This window comes from Saccostrea echinata, unplaced genomic scaffold (assembly GCF_033153115.1).
Source record: "Saccostrea echinata isolate AGI-Se365-2 ecotype Australia unplaced genomic scaffold, CSIRO_AGI_Sech_v1 ptg000022l, whole genome shotgun sequence".
NCBI lineage: Eukaryota > Metazoa > Mollusca > Bivalvia > Ostreida > Ostreidae > Saccostrea > Saccostrea echinata.
This window is the reverse complement of record NW_026889771.1, coordinates 15,368,526-15,391,147: the sequence shown is the minus strand read 5'-3', so window position 1 is coordinate 15,391,147 and position 22,622 is coordinate 15,368,526. Positions and strand designations below refer to the sequence as shown.

The 22,622-nt window shown below is 33.6% G+C and overlaps 2 protein-coding genes across 2 annotated transcripts; one reads left to right on the top strand and one right to left on the bottom strand.

Moving 5' to 3' along the window:
- Window positions 1–6,987: 6,987 nt before the first annotated feature.
- Window positions 6,988–22,607, bottom strand: LOC133190525 (cell cycle checkpoint protein RAD17-like). The gene is made up of 17 exons (XM_061326201.1): window positions 22,472–22,607; window positions 21,954–22,163; window positions 21,727–21,804; window positions 20,720–20,882; window positions 20,262–20,395; window positions 19,761–19,813; window positions 19,452–19,577; window positions 19,119–19,188; window positions 18,896–19,007; window positions 18,425–18,613; window positions 17,700–17,788; window positions 16,990–17,136; window positions 16,531–16,680; window positions 16,301–16,340; window positions 15,104–15,184; window positions 14,396–14,447; window positions 6,988–7,368 (listed from the first exon to the last, which is right to left on the bottom strand). The coding sequence occupies exons 1-17, from the start codon at window positions 22,592–22,594 to the stop codon at window positions 7,185–7,187; spliced, it is 2,001 nt and encodes a 666-aa protein (XP_061182185.1). The 5' UTR covers window positions 22,595–22,607; the 3' UTR covers window positions 6,988–7,184.
- On the top strand, window positions 9,456–11,249 carry LOC133190526 (tripartite motif-containing protein 2-like). Its single transcript, XM_061326202.1, has one exon. The coding sequence runs from the start codon at window positions 9,456–9,458 to the stop codon at window positions 11,169–11,171; it is 1,716 nt and encodes a 571-aa protein (XP_061182186.1). The 3' UTR covers window positions 11,172–11,249.
- Window positions 22,608–22,622: the final 15 nt, after the last annotated feature.

The window sequence follows — 22,622 nt, the reverse complement described above, 5'->3', positions numbered from 1 at the left end:
ACACCCGCAGATTCAAATTGAATCTTTGGAAGAAGACAAAATTGGTCTTAAGAAAGCAGCCCGAGCTGTCGAGAATGGTAGAACCTATCAGGCTTATCACAATGGTACGGGGGGTATGGGCGTCTGTCAAAGTGGAATTTCACGCATGGAGAGTGTTGATATACGCAAAGCAACTTCCGAGGAAGTGGCCAATCTAATGCTGAGCTACGAGGACGCAACTCTAGTTGAAATTCATAGAAGGCAAAACAGCATCGATTCACTTAGTGGAGGAGTTGTAAAAGGTTATTTGGGAATAAAAAATTACACAAGCAAGCCATTGGGTAAAGGAGACATAAGACACTATTTCCCGCCTAAACAAGAACCATCAGGACAGGAAGGAACGAACGAGCAATAAAACAGAGAACCAATACCGGATATGAAGCTAATGGACGTAAGGCTGAGCATACCCTCGCAAGACAGCACAATACTGTTACGAACAATTAGCCAGCAAATGACGTCACATTACTTCCGTTAAGCACAAACTCACCAACGCACTCACTAACGCGTTACTATACCTCCCTTCAATCATGCCAACTTCGTTGCGAGGAGATAACGAAACTGCATGTTTGATTCTAGAATATTATTTGTACTTTAATTAATTGAATAATAACGAATTTACTTACCTTATCTTGGTAATTTGCAAATTATTTTCTTTAAAAACATTCTGATTGTACACAAAAGTACTCTGAAGGTCATCTTAAAAAGATGCTTAAGTTTCTGATTGACAATATCTATGTAGTGTTTGGAGATAAGGTCTTCCAACAATCTATCGGAATTTCCATGTGTACCAATTGCACCCCGCTATTTGCAGACCTGTTTTTGTATTCATATGAAGCAAAATTTATTCAAGAACTTATACAAGAGAAGGAAAAAAAAACACTTGCTGTGGAACTTGACATTAAGATATAATAATTTCGACGATGTATTATCAATTAAGAATAGTTACTTCCATTCATATGTCGACTCGATATATATATATTTGTAGATACCACATAGTCTGACACATCTGTTTCATATTTGGATATGTTACTAGAAAAAAGACGCCATGCAGTGGTAACCTAACAACAAACTTTATGATAAACATGATGTCTAACTTTTCTATTGTCAACTTCCCTTACTTATGTAGCAATATACCCATATCACACCTGCATAGGGGGTTTATGACAGTCTCCCAGTTGATTCGATACGCAAAAGCATGCTCCACGTACAAAAAATTTCTAAAACAAGGCAAGCTATTGACAAACAAGTTGATGAAAGAAGAATATCAACAGTCTCGCTTAAAGTCATCATTTCACAAGTTCTATGGTCGATACAATGACCTTGTCAGCAAATACAATCTATCATTAAGTTGAATGCTGACTGACGTTTTTCATACTAATTGTTACGCCATTATTTACATACTGAATTGTCTACGGATTTTTCTGTTCCCCCGATTATGTCAAGAAGCACACGGTGGGTGTGACTGGTCGACAAGGGATGCTTACTCTTTCATAGCACTTGATCCCACTTCTGATGTTTTTTTGAGGTCCGTGGTTGCTCTGCACCCGATTTGTATTGTTTCAATCGACTTTTGAGCTTGATTACTGTTCGTAATCACCATACAAGTATATCATTGACTCTATGCTAGCGTATTTCAGTTATTGTATAATTGAGTATGTATTGTACTAGCATAGCTCAATCATCATCTGAGTTGTACATATGTCAATAAATCAGAAACACAACTGAAATTGTTAGTTTTTTTTTAAATAAGAAAATAATCACGAAGGACTGAGACATATAGGTACTGTAATAGACATGGAAACTCTCCCTCTCTCTCTCTCTCTGGGGCTGGATAATTTTTCTTTTCAAACCAATTCATTCTGTTTATTTTGACACCGATTTACACCTCTTTTGATCAAAAACTGTTTCTGGATCAGAGGCATTAATCTATTGAATGTGATTTGGTTGCTGTGTCGCCTTTTGGAAAAAGATCGGGCATATATTTGCCAAAAAAAGGGTTTGAGATTGATTCCTACCAGAGTGCATCTATGGGAGACATAACCGAGGTGGAACTTTAAATGCCTTCTAAGACAGGCAAACATTATCAGATCTAAACAGACCCACTAGGAGAAGATCAATGTGGTCTTAAATAAGTAGCAAATCAGTTGAAAATGGTAGAACCTACCAGGCTTATCACAGTAGTACGGTTAGTCATGGGTGTTAGTCATAATGCAATTTTACGCAGGGGAAGTGTTGATATACGCAAAGCAACATCCGAGGAAGTAATAAATCTAATGCTGAGCTACGAAGACGCAACCGTTTTTGGAATTGATAGAAGGCAAAACAGCATCAATTTACTAAGTGGTGGAGTTGTAAAAGGTTAATTGGGAATAAAAAAAATTACTAGGGATGGCAATACCCGGTTAACTGATTAATCGGTCGGAACGATGGTAATCGGTTAGAAAATTCGTACTCGTTTAGTCGGAAAAAATAAATATAGGTAACTTTGAGAGCAATTTAAAAAAAAATCATTTTAAAAAGGAAACGTCTGCCTAAAAAGTTGATAACTTTACAAATCTTATTACCAAGCTAAATTGGGGGTAATTATGGCTCTCCGGATTGAGAGGGTAATTGGTCAGTTTGGGAAGTCTGTATACTGTTTTTAAAATCATCATGCCGTTACCCCGACTGTCCCGTAATTCTTTGATGATAATGAATAACTCACCGTTGAGTACTGTGAATTAGTATAATGTCTATCTTTTGCCGTTATCTATTAAATTATATTAGAGGCATTGTTTTGTTTGTTTGTTTATTGTTCAACGTCCCTCTCGAGAATTTTTCACTCATATGGAGATGCCACCACTTGCCGGCGGAGAGCTACAAAATTTTGACCAATACTCGGCACTCAAGGCCATTGAGCAGTGAGGGATCTTTTTCGTGCCAGCACCTACTGCGACACGGGACCTCGGTTTATACGGTCTCATCCGAAGGACCTGTCTCCACGTCCCACAGTGGGATTCGAACCCGCGACATAAGGATCAACTCCTTACTCCGCGACTCTAGAGCCAACGCTCTAATCACTGCGCCACGCGGGCGACAGAAGTATTGTAAATTAAGTGGAAGTTCAAGCATAGTTTTGATTATGGTGACAATGCAGAATGATCTTGTGTGACATCTATACTGGAAAATCTTTGTCTGATTTCTGAGGCAAGGTTCATGGTTTTCTTATTTTTTCTTGTCTTTTGAAATTGAAGAAAAATACATGTACATGTAGTTTCCTAATGAAGAAAATAAACAGAAAGTTTCGAACTTCTAACTTCCTTTTTAGTCTTCTTGTGTATACCCTTACCAAAAATATTGCCTTCCTGCAAACATTTGCTGAAAGTCTGCAGCAAACATTGCTGCAAGCTTGCTGCAATGAAGCTTAAGAAACAATGACAGCCTATACAAAGCATTTTTGTTTGCAGCAAGTATGCAGCAACTTGCAGCAAACCATTTTACCATGCATATGAGGTTTGCTGCAAGTCAGCAGCAAATTGGATTTTCCAAATATGGAAACCTTGCTGCATACTCGCCGCAAACATTGCTGCAAGCTTGCAGCAGACATTGCTGCAAGCTTGCGGCAAACATTGCTGCAAGCTTGCAGCAAACATTGCTGCAAACATACCTGCTAACTTGCGGCAAGCAATATAGTTATTGTTTTTGGCACATTTCTGTGTACAAGCAGCAAGTTCGCAGAAAGCCTTTGTCCTGACCTTAATCTGTTAAGAGAAAATCCACCACATGTGTCATGCCAAGAAATCTCGTCCATTTTTCCACAGCGATGGAGTCAATAAAAGTGTAATTGATGCAACTCACTCATATTCCCCTAACGCTGGCGAGACAATTAACGGCAGCAGATTTGAGGGGGTGGATCCTAAGTTTTCCGTTTTCTTAGTCAAAGAAAAATAAACTTCTACCCTAGGAAGTAGCCTCCTATGCCCTGAAAAAAAAATAGTTCCTGTCAAAAACCTTTATTTATTTACAAAATATGTAAAATGCACTAGACACAGGTACCAAAATTGTAAAAATAGACTGGAAGGAAATTAAAAAAAAAATTCAAAAGGAAAAAATAATAATTTTATATGTATGGAACTACAATTGACTAAGTTCATTTTCATTGGTCAATTACCGCTATGATACCTTAATAAGGCGCGAGACTTCCACAACAACCAAGTTCATCGTGCCCGATGTTAATTTATACTAGGAAAAAAATATTTTGATATATAAACACTGAAAAATTTGAAAGGCGTCTATTTTTTATTGAACAATTAATTAGTTCACTACAATTTATTTCACTTTCTTTTTCTTCTTTTTTTTTTTTTTTTTTTTACTTTTTTAACCGCATATGATTTGCATGGAAAATCGCCCCCCCCCCCTTTAAAAAAAAAACAACAGGAAAAAAGGTGCAAAGGCTTCTAAATAGTAAGTATTCTAGCTTTAATTTCAAACCAGTAAAACTTAAGATCCTTCCCTCAAAACTGCTGACATTAATTGCCGCGCACACATCTCCCATTGGGAAAATTCACAGATTAACGCTAATTCCGCTTTTATTGAGTTCGCTCTAAAACTAGAATGCGTACCTTTTCTTGGCATGCTGAAATAATGCAAGTTTCTGAAGTGTTGATAGTCTCTCTTTTTGTTCCTAGACAATGTTCATGCACAAACTATTCTTAATTTTAACGTAATATAATTTTATTGACACGTTTTTGACATTTAAGAACCTTTGCACATGACTTTATAATTAAAATTTTACAGTTAATACCAATTTATTTGAAAACATAAAAACATTTATAATAGTTGATTTACAACCTTTAATACATTAAAGAAACATACAAATGTGATATTAAAATAAGGATTAAAATTCATAAATAGATTAAGATTTGACCTAGCATGTACATCAGTTACTTAAACCCGCTTTAAAGAGATAATTATTTCATATTAAAATAAAACAAAATCAGATCTTACCACTTAGATGTTGTTTATGCCAATGTACACCTATATCCAGAATTATGCTTTTGTAATCGTTCAAAATGGTATATATTCCTAACAAAATGAAACATCTACAACTTCAATTCAAACATTTCAAAATGGCGAATTCTGTGTTGACCCCAGTACAGTCTGCATTTCATTGGCTGAATTGACTTGTTTACTGTTCTTGCGAACTTCCTGCAAACATTCAATTTATTAAATATTTTCTGCGAACTTGCTGTGAACAATTAACAGACTGGCGTGTATGTTTCTTACAATGTTCCTGCAAACATGTCGAGTTTCTGCGAATTTGCTGCAAGCTTACAGCAATTGCTGCAATGTTTGCCGCAAGATCGCAGCTAGTGGCAATCATCTGCAAACAAGAAAATTTTCTTCCTGCGAACAATTTTGTTTGCTGCAGACTTGCTGCAGGTCTGCAGCATAACAGTTTGGTAAGGGTATGAATAGATTTACTTGGGAAAAAATGTGTATTTGGATACAACTAACCTATTATAATAGGTCGTAACGTCTTGCGATTAACTGATTAGCAATTCTGTCATCCCTAAAAATTACACAAGCAAACCACTGGGTAAAGGAGACATTAGACACTATTTCCCATCTAAACAAGAACCAACAGGACAGGAAGAAGTGAACGAGCAATAGAAGAGAGAACCAATATCAGATATGAAGCTAATGGACATGGAGGTAAACAAGGGAACCTCAACACTGAGTATACCCTCGCAAGACAGCACAATACTGTTAGAAAAAAGTCAGCAAATGATGTCACATTACTTCTGTTAATCACAAACTCACTCTCAAGCGAGTAACTTTCCCCCTCCAACCATGCCAACTTCATTGCAAGTAGATACATTGTAATGAAATTGCATATCTGATATTTTATATGTATTTTTAAAAATTTAAAAATAAATTGAATAAAAACGAATTTGATAATGTATTGAAGATACGCTATTGTTTTAGTTGTTCTACATTTGAGTATGCACTATACTGACAAAGACTATACATCATCAGCCGAGTGTTGTACGTATGTCAATAAATTAGATACACAACTCACCAATAAAATTCTCTATATTTTGATGCCTATGCAAACCTCTCCTATCAAAAACTATTTCTGGAAAAAATCACAGAGGTATAAATCTTCAATTCGATTTGAAGTGCTTTGGTTGCTGTGTCGCCTTTTTGGGAAAAGGTCTAGGATACATTTGTCAAGAAAAAAGAGTTTGAGAACGATTCCTACCATAGTGCATTCAAGGGAGACATGACCGAGGCAGATCTTAAAATGCCTTTTAAGCCATACAAACATCCTCAGATCCAAATAGAGCAATTTGGAGAAGATAAATTTGGTCTTACAAAAGTTGCAAGAGCAGTTCAATATGGAAGAACTTATCGATCAGGCTTATCACAATGGTACGAGAGGTATGGGCGTAAGTCACAATGCAATCTTACGCATGTTGTTTTATATTTGATGTGGCTTTGGGTATGTATTGTACTAGCATAAAGAAAACATCATCAAATGAGTATTGTGCATATATCTATAACACAACTGCAATTGTTCTTTTTTTAGAATTAAAACTTAATTACAAAGAAAGATTAATAAACTTACAAGTACTAAATTAGAGATGGGAAAACTCTATTTCTCTTTCGGATACGGACTAGTTCTATTTTTGTTTTCAATCCAGTTTATTTTGGTAGGTGAACTACAGTATTAAGTTTTTACTAAGGAAAATGATCTAAAAACGGTCTCCTCTGAAACTCATTGAAAGAAATCTGCAGGAGAGGACTGCACATTCATCCATGTTTGAAATAGTAATTTTAAGAACAACTTATGAAGCCTTGTTGCTAGTTTCTGGGAATTTAAAAAACTACTTAACCTTTTTTTCCAAAAGTATATATTCTGTAACCATAAATCTTACTTATAACATTTAATTTCAACAAGATGAAAATGTTACTTTCTGCTTTATTTCAAAATGTACAAAAAATCTAATAATCCTAACTGATTTGTTCAATCTGAGTTTAATTAATGCAAACAACTTGAATAACACATTGCATGTACTGAAAGATTGTATGTGATGTCTCACATGCAAAATTTCAACCCATATAACTGAAAAAGTTTGAAAAATTGTTTATTAGAATGCTAATTAATCATCAAACTCTGTAATTTCATAATCCTCCTCCTCTTCCTCAGGTTCTGTAACAACTTTTGATTGGCTGCTAGTAATCTTGTCATCTTCTTCCCTCATAGACCATGTGTTCCCTACAGAAGCCTCATTCTCTTGCGAGTTGTTATCTAACCCTAGGTCTTTCTCATCTAGCTTCTCTGACCTGTAAAATTTGGAATAATTTGTCAGACAACTCAAACTTAACTTTATGAACAGGTTGGATGAAGCAAATTCATCCATTTATTTACTCTGCCCGTGTATGAGTAAAGATATAATTAATCATCCAAAAACTTTTTAATAAATGCATACAATACAGGATAATGGCACAAGGCCAAACACAAAAACACACAGGCGCAAACAAAAATGTTAAAGGACCCCCACCTCTTTTCCAACAAGAAGGAGGTTTTTTTTCCTATTTGTGTATGTAATTTTTTTGCACTTTCTTTTAATGAGGAAAACTGTTTCTACAAGAAATATACAGCAAGAAAACCTTCACAAAACAACCATCAAAGAATTACTTTTGCACATTTTTACTGTTTATAAAAGCACAAATAACAAGAAGTCCATGAGCCATGAAGCTCACTTGAGTCAATCAAAAAGCAAATTTTTTTTTTATAATCATGCACACAATAATCTAACATGTTTAACAACTCTGTAATTTCTGAGTATAGAATTTTTTGACAGGATCATATTTTATGTCAATTATTAAACACACTTTGTGGAATACTTCTGTATTCAGAATATATACAGATTCCATCTGAGAAAAAGAAAAATTAAACAACTAGAAGCTTCCTCATAAGGAATACCACAAGGAAGAAGATACATGTATGTCAAAAACACCTCATGTCAATTTCATTTTCCTTAATTTTCTCAAGTTTGAAATATGAAAGGGAAACCAATTTGAACAAATTACAATAACTTTTACCATAGGTTGCAACTGGCTTAATCATTCTACAGAAGAAATTGAGAAGTGGAAGTGTGGAAGTTTACAGGCAACAGAACAATAATACTGACCAATATTTACAGTTGCTATGTTTTTCTACTAAGCCAACTGTAAAATTGATTTGAAAGCCATTTTTGTGTATACTCATGAGTAGAAATATACACGGTGAAACTAGCGCCAAAGTGACGTCACAATGAGGCTACAGAGACGTTAATAAAATGTAACAATATAGGGCAGAAAGAAATTCAAATAAATATTGAGTATATCATTGGTTCTTTTAAACTTGTAAAATGTAAATATAAGGAATGTTTTTAAGTTATGTGTGAATTATTGGTGTGTAAATCACACAGACTTGCACATAGGCATATTTTTCATGAAGCGCTAGCGCGCTTCATGAAATATGCCTACATGACAAGTCTGTGTGATTTACACACCAATAACTCACACAAGACTTAAAAACATTTCTTAAATAAACTGCAAACAAATCCAAACATAGGAACCTAATAGGAAAACAGTGATAAATGAATTGAAGTGAAAGGCGATTTAGACAGCAAGATTAATAGAAACAAGAGTATAAAATTCAAATCATCTTTGCTTTCTGAACTCAAAATAAATTGTGATATATTTTTTTTTTGAATTTTCAGTACCTCTTTAAGCCTATTATATTTATATAATAGGATTATTGCCAGAAATACAAACATTGTCTGCCTTGTGGGAAAAACAGTTATCGCTCTTTTTTTCAAATTTTGTAGTAAATCTGAAACTGATTATTTCAATTTTAATCTTGAATTGATTATCATTTATAATGTCTAGAAATATTATCACCCTTAACTATAAAAAAACTTGTATAAAGACAAACTTAAGGTTTAAAATATAAATCAACAAATACTTTTGATTTCCAAACCTTTCATGAATACAATGGACAGTATACCGACTGATTACCTGTGCGAGATTTAATTCAGTTATCTACAACCAGGAAGTAAATTACAGATCTCGTTATAGTCTCACGAGAGTTCCTTGACATTCCAAAGCTTGGTGGTGTGTTAAAATGCCTATCTAGATCAATCATAGATACTGTAAGTATATAAACCAGCTCATTCTTGTGAATTCAAGCTAAGAAAAGATTTTCAAATCTTTTTTACTTATCATACATAGCTCATTATTGTCTGGGATTTCTTTACAATAATTTTCATGTGTGCATATTGAACAGTAAAAATAAATCAGATCCTGTTATCAATGGTATCATTGTTCTTCATGTATTACTGTAGCAGTGCTTCACCCACATACACAAACCTCTTACATTTTAGATGGCACTATCCGCAATGAACATGCCTGGCACTGCCCAGCATTTTCTAGAATGTGGAATTGAAGACTGTGAGAGAAATTGTCAACATTACTGCAATCCTTGCCACTTGGAATTGTGCGAGCAATGCAGAAATGAACATCTGAAAAGTCCAGAAAACAAAGATCATGAGGTGGTCCTTTATCAACAACGAAAGTGGCAACTTCCTATTGAAAAATGCAAAATTCACAGAAATAAGGAAGTTGATTTGCTCTGTAAAGAATGCCAGGTTCCACTTTGTTCTAAATGCACCACACTAAGGCATCATCAGGGACATACATTTCTTGATCTAGAGGCAATATATTCAGAAAAGTTTTCACTTTGCCAAGAGGAAATCAACAAAATCCAGGAATACTTTCTTCCTACATCACAGGATTTAAAGAAAGAAATTCAAGAAGATGCCACAGAAATCAAGAAGATCATGAACATCTTAAGAGCATTTATGAAGGCTGATGCCGATTCCCTTAAAAGTCTGGTGGATGAAGTGGTCTCTGAGAACATGAAGCAGCTAGACCAGATAGAGAACTCACTGCTAAGGGATTTAAAAACCCAAGATAAGGCTTTCAGTGATTACATCACTTATCTCCAAGATCTTGTCAAAGAGTTCCATGGCCATTTGTCATCTACAAAACCACAGAAATTAATTTCAATAACTTCTGAGAGGTTGAAAATCCAACCCATACCAGAGACAACAAAACCAGTTACACCAGAATTTACTGCTGGGCAGTACAGCAAAGAGGATGTCACAAAATTACTTGGCAGAATAAATGTTCCCATTGTTAAAAGAGAAGGCAGAAAAATAAAGGAAATAAATTCTTCAACAATAATGAAAGATTCCACGAAACAAACAAAACAAAATGCACAGAAATCTAACGTGAAACAAACACTGTCTCTTTCTTCCTCTGTCACCAAGGTCAGGGAATTCAAAGTACCAGGTGTTAACATAGTGTGCCATATATCACTAGATCAGCCAGGCAGACTCTGGGTCAGCAACCTGCTTAGTAACCTTGTACAAACAGATCTACAGGGGAATCAGCTACAGAAGATAGAAACCAGTGGTGGAAATGGTTACCACACAGTGACACAGGACGGGGATCTGATCTTTACAGTCGGTAACAAGAAAGTCATCAATAGGATAACACAGGATAGCAACATCACTGAATTCATTAAAACAGAAGACTGGAATCCACTCAGCATACACTCCTCCCACATCAACGGGGACTTACTGGTGGGGATGGTGAAGGATAGAGAGGGTAAAGTCACCAGGTACAACAAGACAGGGAAAGAACTACAGAATATACATAGGGATAACAAAGGACAGGGACTGTATAGTTATCCATTCTACATAACAGAAAACATCAATGGAGATATCTGTACATCAGAGTATGAAAAGGCAGTAGTGGTGGTGAATAAATCAGGACAACACAGATTCTCCTACAAAGGTCAGGGGTCAGTGTTCCGTCCCTATGGAATCTGTACTGATGTCCTCGGTCACATACTGGTGTGTGATCTGTACAATGTTCACCTCCTTGATCAGGATGGTGAGTTCTTATCTCTATTACTCACACCACATCAAGTATCTAGTCCAGTTAGTGTGTGTGTGGATGATGAGAACAATCTTTATGTGGGACAAAGTGGCAACAACACAGTGAAAGTATCTTCATTGACTTTTTGCCCATGAATGCAGTGCACACATATGGAGTTAACAATAACAAAAGTAAAATTTTCAAATATGTTGTGTGTGTGTTATTTAAATAACTTTCTGTTTGATAAAACATGTACTCATTACAAAGAATTAATTGAATTAACTCTTCCTGTAATGTTTAGCAATATTAGAACTTGCATTGATAATTAATGAAATCAATGGAATTCATTCAAGAAATACACATGAAGTTTTAAACAATTTAAATACAGGTTACTAATTGACACTATCATAATGAAATGATGTATAATATTTCTCAATCTAAAATCCTGATAAGTTTAATCATAAAGCTTTCTTATAAGCATTGTTGTTTGAAATAATTATTGATGAAAATTGTAACATACATGTATTTCTTTATCACCATTGAATTTTCTAATTCATGTGACTGAGTTGAGCACTGGCTATGGTCATTATTCCAAACATTGAGCTGTTGAAAAATTATTTTAACCAATCTCATAACTTTAAAGCAACTTTAACAAGAGGTTCAAGGGCCTTAAGAGTCACCTGTAGTGAGTACAATACAACCCTGTAGACGATCCATAGAACAGCAATTGTTTGATTAATAAAGCAAACTTTAACTGATAGAAGAAGAAATGTTGCTCAAAAACAAGAAAAGTAAGGTGATTAAGAATCAACAAAATAGTTAGGCCTGATCATCTCACTAATCTAAAAGGTTCTCAATATATTTTAATCCACTGAAGATTGGAAGGGGGGGGGGGGGGGTAATGACACACAGGGTACTGTCTAATGCTCTACTGTGAAATCATTTTAATTTGGGGGGGGGGGGTGTCAATATTCATGGGTATGCAAAAATTAACAGGTTCACGGGGATGTAATTTTGTGGGTAAAATGTAGATTCAATGAATCAATATTTCGACTAAATACTTATTTGTTGAGACATAAAATGACCTACGAAATCTATGAACATGGTCCCACCAAAACGATGATGATTCCACAGTATTAAATTGATCAGGACACATGGTTAAACTAGATATTTAAGTATGACATGAAAATCTTGCCAGCAACAACTTTCAAAATTTTTTATCTCCACTCACTGTTCTCTTTTGGCTCTCTTCCTTCATTGTAAACTCTTTGAATGCTTACTATTTTCTAACTGCTCAACTCTGTTTGTTTACCAATTGCTCAAGGTTTAAGTTTTAATATATTTGATTTATATAATTTATAAACCGAATTAATGTGCTTGATACAAATTTTACCAATACTAGTGTTGTCAAATCAGATGAATTAGTAACAGGTTTCTTTTCTCTCTTATTTTTCTGATCGAGTAAATGGTTTCTCATATTGGTTTTTCTATAGACCTCCTTGTTTGCAGTACATATACTCAATATAACTGTAATATATGTAATGTTGTTACAATTTCTACATCTATTTTATCATTTGTATACCAGTCTATATGTAAAACACAAATGTACTGCATATGAACTATATAATAACAAACACACATCTTCTAAATACTCAAACACCCATAATATTTGGTTGTTAATAACACAAAATTCAATCCATAACTTATTTCCTCTTCTTAAACCTAAGCTTGTATTTTCCATTCTAACACAGAGTCAGAGAGATGTTTTATGCCCTGTTCACAGGGAGAGTTTAATTTGAATTAAACGTAAGTTACTGCAAATTAAACTTGATCCGAGTTCACTGTAGAATTTAATGCGAATTAGTTTAATTCAAATTAGTTTACTGCACATTAAATTACTTCGCATTAGCTCCGTGTGAACGCTAAGCGAAGCTAATTCGGATTAAATTTTGACACATGCGTAAGGGCAGAATTAAGTCACAGGCCACATGTCGATGGTCAAATATAAGTACTTGTGTTATTTTTGAGTGGAAAACAAAGGAAAATCATGTTGATCACTAAAATGTGTACAGATACTTTTACATTATGTTTAAAAATGTATATCTCCTCTGCACAATATGAAGTGATTTGTAAATGACGTCATAATAGCCTCACTGAATAGCCTTTTTGTAGAGATAAAATTATAATTTGCATTCGCATTAGCTGTTGTGTGAATGCAATTTAATTGGCATTAATTTAATTCGCATCATTTTACTTCACATTAATTTACTGCGAATTAAACTCTCCCTTTGAACAGGGCAATAGTATCATGCTATGTATGCAGACTGATTGAAGACAGTGATCTACATTCTCTTATGGTACACTGTACATGGATTGTTTGTGAAAAATTCAACATTGCTGACATTATTTCAATATATGTAAAAAAAAATTCTGCAAAAAGTAATAGCACTTCATGTTATTGTAGATTTAAAATTTAGATATAAATATAACCCTTTTACATTGATTTTTTTGGTTGATATTTTGTACAGATCTTTGATGAGCAGTGTACAGTTTTTTCACTTACACTGCAGCATTTTTAAGGCCCTATTTTTGGGTCTGAAACTTATCACAAAGATGGTAGTTTGAAACAAGAGGCCCATGGGCCACAATGCTCACCTGAGTCACTTTCGCCCTGCTGCTCTACATCAGATTTTTTTCACAATATAGATGTATTCCTATGTTGAATTTTGATCATTTTTGTGGCCCCACCCTATACAAAGGGGCTTTGGTTTGAGCAAAAAGAATTCAACACTAACAGAGGATGCTTCTACATTGATACGAGTTTTAAGACATTACCTATTTATTCCCATGTAAAAACTTCGACCCCCTCTTGTGGCCCTGCCGTACCCCCAGGGGTTATGATATGAACAAATTTGAATCTAGAGTATGTAATGAAGCTTTCACTTAAGTTTCATCTTCTCTTGCCCAGTGGTTCTTAAGAAGAAGATTTTTAAAAAAGCCACCAAATTTTCACAAATTTTTAATTATCTCCCCTTCAAAGAGGGCACAGCTCTTCCTGTGAACAAACTTAAATCTCTTTCACCCAAGGATGCTTTGTGACAAGTTTGGTTGAAATTGGCCAAGTGGTTCTTGAGAAGAAGTCGAAAATGTGAAAAGTTTATAGACGACAGACACCGGACGACAGTCGGACACCGGAAAATTTTTGATCAGAAAAGCTCATTTGAGCTTTCAGCTTAGGTGAGAAAGCTCAATTGAGCTAAAAATTCTTTAAAACGGAAATATTTTTCTGATTCTTTAACACTCTTTGTTAATCAAATAAAATTAATCCATAACATTAATACAAGAAAATAAATTTATTCTAAAGTAGAAGACCTCTTACCGTAGCTTTGCACTGGAGAATTTGGTTATTTCATTTATAAATGATATTTGGCCTAAAAAAAAATAGAGAAAAAAATTAATAGCACAGACTTAAATGAGTAAAAGACTCGATGATATCATATTTAGACTGTGGCACTTTTAACACAAAAAGTGATAAATATCACATACAACAGCAGACAAGTTTTCTTTTTAAAAAAAAAAAAAGATCTTTAAGTGTAATACTCAAATGTCACTACTCCCTTTCAAACTTTTTAGGGTAAGAAATGGCACTGAATGTACAAAACAGAAAATAATCTCAGAAAATCAATGACCTTCCCACCAAGCATTAAAGAATGAGTTAGTTTTACTCAAAACATTAATGAAAGAATTCCCTAAAAGGAAAAGATGTGATTTCATTTTAGTTGGAATTTTGCACACATACTGACATAGTGAAAACATAAATTTATAAAACCATGAACACATAACTGAATAAATCTTTGCCTCTCTAAGTAAATGCATAGAAAAAAAAGCTCTTTAGTGCATAGCATGTCATGAAAAATTTGCAGAAGTTGGTAGTCCATAACAAACAAGGTAGCACTTGACATAATGTGCTGCTGAATGGTTACATTCATTAAATGCCTCTGGTGGCATTAAATGTAATCTGCTTCAGCAACAACAAAAAATTCAGATTGGTACATGCTTGTAATAAGAAAATCAAACATGAACAAACCTGGATCATGAAGTGTGACATCAATGAGAGAAAGAAAGGGAATTAACTCTGTCTGTAGAACATCTGGTGGACAAGCGTAACCTTTTGGAGAGAAAAAAAACATATACTTATATCAGGTCAGACACCAGAACATCTTATGTTCATAAAAATTCTATTAAGAGTGTACGCTGCTTTGGCCTATATCCATAATTATGTATCACATATGCATTTTGGATTATAATTCCTACAGAATTCCACCTGTAGATATGTTAAGGTTCATTGATCCTCTGATAAGAGAGATAACTCTTAATGAGATATTATTCCTTTCTAAATTTGTCAAGTTGAAGTGTCTTTTTTGTTTAATTTTGCCCCGCAAGCTATGATACTATCTTTTGTATTTTACTTAAAGATACAATTATTTTGGAAAATCATACGAGTTAAAATAATATTTTATATGAGTGAGCCGAGGGTTTATATACCTTAAGCAAGGTACTCAATTAAAATATCCGACAGAAAGATAGTACTTGAAGTACACTGTAACATATAAGAAAAGCAACGGAGATAAAAAGCAGGTTATTCTAACAAACTGTCAAATCAGAGACGTATATAATGGAATAGGCAACTCCTTCACCACCATGTTTATTTGCCCAAAACATCCCAAACAACAATACAAGTTTTTCAAATTACAATTATTTTCAGTAAAAAAGTTTGTTTTCTGATAAAAATTAATCAGTTCCTGTTGCTTATATGGATTTTTAATAAATTTCAAAGCAATTGTTGCAAAATAATTTATATATAAAGCAACCTACATGTACCACCAAAGTCAGTGAATTCTTGGAGGAGCATGTGTTGATTTTGAATATACAATGTACTGTAATTATTCTAAGATAAGGAGTATATACAGTGCAAAATCAAATCTAAAAAAAAAATTTTAATAGATAAAGGTTTTGTTCATTAAAAATTCATATCATTAGAGATATATGATTTTTAGAATTGACTTAAGCAATCCCACAACTTACGAGATATCGCAAGACTAGTGAAAGTTGCCTATCCCTTTAGCATGTACATGTATGTCCTTGGTCAAACCAAGTTTCATTAACACACATACATGTAACTTTCAAAGAAATAATCTTGACAGAAATTGGCCATAATAGAAATTTGAAATATTGGATTATTGCAATATTTTGTTTTTAATTGCAAACCAGTTACTAATCTTACTTTTGAATAAGTGTCTTGCAACATCACAATTCTGTCTATTCTGAAAGGGTGAAGAGAAAATACAATTACCAGTCCATTTTCACAGTCTTACACCAGAAAATTCACAGATTTAAGCATTCATCTCTGCAAAGGTAATTAAATGTATGAACACCAAATAATAGTGCATTACATGTACTACAGTACATTAAATACATTATAGTACATATAGTACATTAAATAAAAACACCTACAGTCTTACTAATGGAGTACCACTGAGGCTTGTGAAGAGGTTTCCACCCCAGCCCGGATCCACCTGTTGAATACTTGGATCGACTAGAATTTGAATGAAGCAGTCCTCTTGTGGCTATAGAGGCTGCATATTCCTGTAATACTGATCTTGTCTGGAAAAAAGGGTTTTAAATTGCTAAGTAATATATTACTTTTGGAAAATATTCATTAGATACATGTAGCTTCCATTAATAATATACATTGTTCATATTTGCCTTCTTTTAAAGATATATCTTGTTTAGTGAAATATTTAGAGGTGTTTTTCTCTTCTTTTTCTAAAGAGAATCCTTGACATAATTTATATTAAGAAGCAATTCTTATATTTATATAGAACCACACAGCCTGAATTTGATAGTGGATTTCTACAAACATGTTTTAGTCAGTCTTGAGAGGAATTAAAATTTTGCGTAAAAATGACTTACAGACCACTCAAAAGTTAGGAAGTCTGAGTCGCTGAGATATTCTGATGCCCTGACAACGTCAGTTATTTCTGAGAAGAATTCAAGGTAATTCTGGTGCAGGTAGGCACTGAAGTAGTCTCCTGATAAATTACATTTCTCTATTATATCCTGAAAATGATCATAAAGGTCATTAGTATTGGTAAAACTGTGATTGATTGCATTTGAAAGATAAATTCTTCATTTCCCCACACATGTAACCTTGAGTTACCTTTGTGTAACTACATTGCATATTAACATGCATGCTGGCTGAGCATGAAATTCCTCAATTCATTCTCAACTTACATGTTTGAGTCTTAATCAAAAATCAAAAAATATTGTTAAGCTCTCAAATGTCAGAAAATATAGAGTCTAAGATCTAGTAATTAAAACTTTCTTAAGCTTTTGTATTAAATTTCATGGTATACTGGCAATCAAGCAGAACACTTTGAAATGTTTCCATGTAACAAGAATGGTACACATAGATTTCCTATCCTTGATTCTTGTCTAATCGATAAAAAGTGTCTGTAAATTTCAGGTACAGTAATTTTTCACTGAAATTAGTCACTACCTTGTTTAGTTCCTAATAAATAGCAAAAGGTTTATACAGAAAAGACCCTCCACCCCCACCCCCTCCACACACATAAACCAAACAAACAATTTGTACTGGTAAAGACACTATATTCAGCATGTACCTCTGGTACAAGAGCAAGTGGATCTCTCTCATGTTCTGCTAAATGTGGAGGTAACTTGGGTAAGTCTGGGTAGTTAAGAGGGTCATCCCCTGTAATCAAAATAGGAAAAACAAACATAAATTAGGAAACTTTTACTTTTGTTGTTAAGTTCTGAAAAATAGAATAGAGACAAATTGAAAATTTTCATTGTTTTTTTTTTCACTTCAGTAAATGCAGAAAATTTTGATCATTAATGGAGTGATGAATACAGTGTATTTCATAACATGACTTGGGTTCTACATTTAATGAAATGCAGTCTGCATACAGGACAATCTTTGGAATAAATTTGATATATATTGGTAGGTTTGTCTCTAAGACCCAGGGGCCGGGGAATTAACCCACCTATAATGACATAATCCCACGGTTATTCTGGTATTCCCCCTCATCTCTCTGTTAAAGAAGGAACCCTAGAACCCCTTCTACTTTTTTAATGTACCCTGCTATTTTAAATCTTAGGAACAACCCTGCAATGGTCATACTAAATTTTTACCCAATATATTCGTCATTGAAGAATTTTGTAACTTTTTTATTCTCAAAAAAAAAAAAAATCTAGTAAATTAAATGAATTCAAAGCAGGTTGAGCAAAGCTTATAACTTACAAATGCATCTGACAAACTTTTTCCCCCCAGATTTGTACATATACTGAAATAAGTCACATAACTGTGTTATATTAATAGTGAACTCACTTTTACAATACAGGATTTTGCCCAGAGCTCTAAACAAGAAGAGGGATGTATCCCTGCCACCAATGGCTGCCAGAGTGGAATCTGGATCAGTTGAACTCTTGTTTTCCGTTTTCCTGTGAGATTTCTTTGTTGTTTTACTCTTGGGTTGTTTTCCTTTAGATGTGGTAGGGAGAACCAGATCATGTGTATCTATATATGGGAGATTAGGATGGTTAGAGTTTTACACAAAGTCAAATTAATAATGTTAAAGGTTTTAAATATAAAATCCTACAAAAAAAATTAATAAAGCAGATGTTGCTTCCTTTAACAAACAAGTCAGCCCACCCTTTTGACAATGGTTCATTACTCTGGCCATCACTTTGTCAAGGTGTGCTTTATATTAAATTTTATATTCATTGCTAGTTGACCAAGGATAAAGTTCATAAATTTTAATTCAATCTTTTAAAAATGTAAATGACTATAAATAATAACCTTTAAGACAAGCAAACTGTAGGGCATTGATGGCTCCCCTGATGTCTCCTGCACTGGACATGGAAATGGATTCTATCACAGCCTTAGATGGGATGGAAAATTTATGCATACCCTGCAACGTAAATTTAATCTCATTTTACACTAAATTTGCTAAATCATTTTATACAAAAAATGGTGTCATCAAGAGTGAAACTTGAATTTTTGAGTCAGAAATAATAATTACATGATCAGCTTCTTCTGTTGCTATTTTGGTCAAAACTTTTAGCATTGTTGTTGCCGCTATGGGGTTGAAGCTACAAATTGAAATTTGAACAAAATGATAAATAATTCATTACTAAAACCATTTCAAATTAAACATTGGTTTTCTCCACTTACATAACATAATAAATATCTAATATTTTCTTATCACTTTCCATGCATGACACAATAAATATATTTGAATAAATGAATATGTCCATTAATAAAGATTAAATGTAATACATGTACTGTCAATTGCAAACAATTTGATCCATTAATGCAATTAAATAAATGCACAAATACTTCACTGTAAATTGACCTGATATTTTCTATGTGAAGTTCTTCCTGTAAATGCTTAGGAAACAAAAGTCTTTCATTAGATTCACCATTGCTGGAATCACTTATGATAAATATGAGAGGGCATTTTCCAATTTTGGAGTATTTTCTGTAAAATAAGCAAAAAAATATATTTTCAGTTATATTAATACAATTTGCACATAACTTGTTAATATCACAAACACCAGGATAGGAGACACACTAACATTGTGGTATGCACAAGTATTACCATCAAAAGCAGTATTTACATATCATTGACTCTTTCTCTCAATCTTTTCAAATCTAATTTTACCTCAAAATGTCATGAAAAGATGCAGCATCTTTGTAAACAATGTTTGGGAATTCCTGAAAATTAGAGGGAAATTATATTTATTATCATTAATAAACAAATAGAATGGGTTTATTCAAAGCCTTATAATTTCCACACATTTCTCCTTTAATCTTTCTAATCTCTCTCTCTCTCTCTCTCTCTCTCTCTCTCTCTCTCTCTCTCTCTCTCTCTCTCTTATACTCATTTTCTAAGTTTTCTTTGCATTCACAGTAAAACTTGGTTATTCAGAACTCCCATATAAGGAAATATTTTAAAATTATAAAGAACTTCATATGTATCCTGTAGAACAATTTTCACTATGTTTCTTGTATGGATATAAAGAATCTCTGTTATAAGGAAGCAAAATTCAAAGTCCCAGTGACTTCCTAATGCCTGTAATACTTTATATATAACATTTATAGATTTTAATAGTGAAATCAAGGCAACATACAATGTGAAGTACTGATTAAAAAAGTTATTTACTTCTACAAGGATAATTTTCTTCTGGGATACACTTCCAAATATATCCAGGGAATTATATTTGTCTGCCCTCAGTAGAAACTGTTGGAATTTTGAGAGCTGAGAACCAGAATAGCTGCCTTCTACTTTAGAGTAATCTGGATTAATAAAAGTAATTTTCATTTTGTTTAAAGCATATCATTTGTCACTTCTACAACTACTTATAATAGTAATAAAATATTCATGAAAGGAAACCTCATGCAGTTGAACTTCGTTATCTTGAACACCTATATCTCAAACACCATGGATATGTTGAAGTGAGTTGGCTGTCTCAACCACTTTTTCCTTAATCTCAAATCCTCAGATATCTCGGTTTAATCTTGATCCCCTTGTGTCTGAGATAACAAGGCTTGACTGTATTTGTTTTTAATGATAAACAGTAATTGCTTTGGATTATGTGCAGCATTTTTTTTAAATCATACCTGACCAGTTATTTCTCTGGTCAACAAAGACTGACTCTTCATATGAGCCAGCCACAGGATTGGTCCACTCTTTCAGTTCACAATTCAGTTCCTTGGCCAGAACTTGCACCAGAGCTGTTTTTCCAGCACCAGCAGGGCCGGTCAAAAGTACCATTGGAGATCTCTGGAAAATAATGCAAATTCACTGGACTGAAAAATTTGACAATCACATGTACATGTACATATATATTACTAGTGCACAATAATAGTTTTACTATTTAATAAACTTTCTAATTATGATCACAGTATTTAAAAAATGAAAAATACACAAACAATCTTTCATGACTGTACACATCAAAAAAACTAACAAGTCACCAAGGATCGTTAAGTGTGTTTATTGTGACAAACTTAAGTTTTAGTGACAGTTTAAGTTTTTAAGTGACATTTTTTGGCCACTACAATGAAAAGAGTAATCTCTTGCAGGCCTCTATGTGACCTCTAAACTTCAGGCGCCAACTGACACCTTATCAAAAAAAATTAGTCGCCAGGTAAATTTTTCTTAGGCACCAATTAAAAATCTGATATTAGTCAATATATAGAGACATGTCCATTGCTAACTTTTAAACTTCTTTTCTGCTCCTTATTAAAAAAAATTTGAAAATGTTTATAGTTCAGTAATTTGACGATCACCAAGCCAATTTAATGTGGTCACCAATTTTGCGACTTATAGAAAAATTTTAGGCGCCAAGCATAATTTTTAGGCGCCAATTAGAGCCCTGCCTTGGTATATATATAATACAAGTATATGAAGTCTATATAGGATAAATTACTGAGTTTTGTGTAATTTAAATGTGGATGGGTCAATTCAACAAAATATAGACCTGTTGAACTTCATATTTGATTGGTTGAGCTAAAAATTTAAGAAATATTTTGATCAACATCCTTCTGGAAATAGATGGACACAAAGAATTAAGAGGTGTAAATTCTATACAGTAATTCCCATTTTGATGTGTAGTAATAATTAATACCACTGAGTCTGTTTTCAAATGTCTTTGGAGCCAAGTCTGCAGTTCTTCTATCTTCTTTTTATGCACAGCTAAATCTAACTAAATATATAAATCAGATCAATCTTTTTAAAACACAAAAAAAATGTTAATTTCTAATAGCTAGAGTACACTTGCATAATTATGCAAATAAGTAAAGAGTTAAAAAAAAAACAGACCTTAAAAAACTTTTTAAAAATTATTTCAATTACCAGATTTTTTGGACTGTGTTTGTCAGACCATAATTCATCTTCGTAAGCTGGTCTTTTGTTTACCACATTTGACCTTGATGGACACTGAGAAAGAGGTTTGGTGACCAGTTTGGCTTGTTTTGTCTTTGCTTGCTTTGTAGATGAAGTCAAGTTTCCAAAATCCTCAAAGTCTCCAAAAGATGAAGTCACCCACTGGGAGGAACTAGCTTTCTATAAAATAGTGTCAAACATATTAAAGTTCCTTCTACAATTTTTTTTTCTTTCATCTTTCGCTGACCAGAAATTGCAAATCACGACAGTTAAATTAGATATCTAATGAGATACATAACAAAAGAACCTTTTCATTAAAGTTCTCTTCTTTAAAATAAAAATATGAATTAAAAACTTGTGTTTTTTCTGTTTAATTTATCAAGGTACCTTAAAACATTAAAACTAACTGAAGTAAGTTCTAAAATCAAATCAAAAGATCTCTTTGGTACTAGCCACTAGAAAATTTACGCAGTGTATACCATACTTACTTTTGTTAAGCCTATTGATTTTGTGGGTACTATGTCCCTTTTCCTCTTTTTGGTTTGAAGAGGTGGGGAATCTGTAAGATCTACAACTGAGTCCCTACTACTTCCATCCTCATCTGACCACATATCTTCACTTTCGCTTTCTAAGTATTAA

Excerpts from the sequence above, each read along its gene's own strand:
- LOC133190526 (XM_061326202.1), top strand. The coding sequence starts at position 9,456 with ATGGCACTATCCGCAATGAACATGCCTGGCACTGCCCAGCATTTTCTA.
- LOC133190525 (XM_061326201.1), bottom strand. The coding sequence starts at position 22,594 with ATGTGGTCAGATGAGGATGGAAGTAGTAGGGACTCAGTTGTAGATCTT. Across the intron at positions 20,883-21,726 it reads ATTTGAAAACAGACTCAGTG|AGATCTCCAATGGTACTTTT; the intron begins GTATTAATTATT and ends ATTATTTTCCAG. Across the intron at positions 17,137-17,699 it reads CACTTGCTCTTGTACCAGAG|GATATAATAGAGAAATGTAA; the intron begins GTACATGCTGAA and ends GATCATTTTCAG.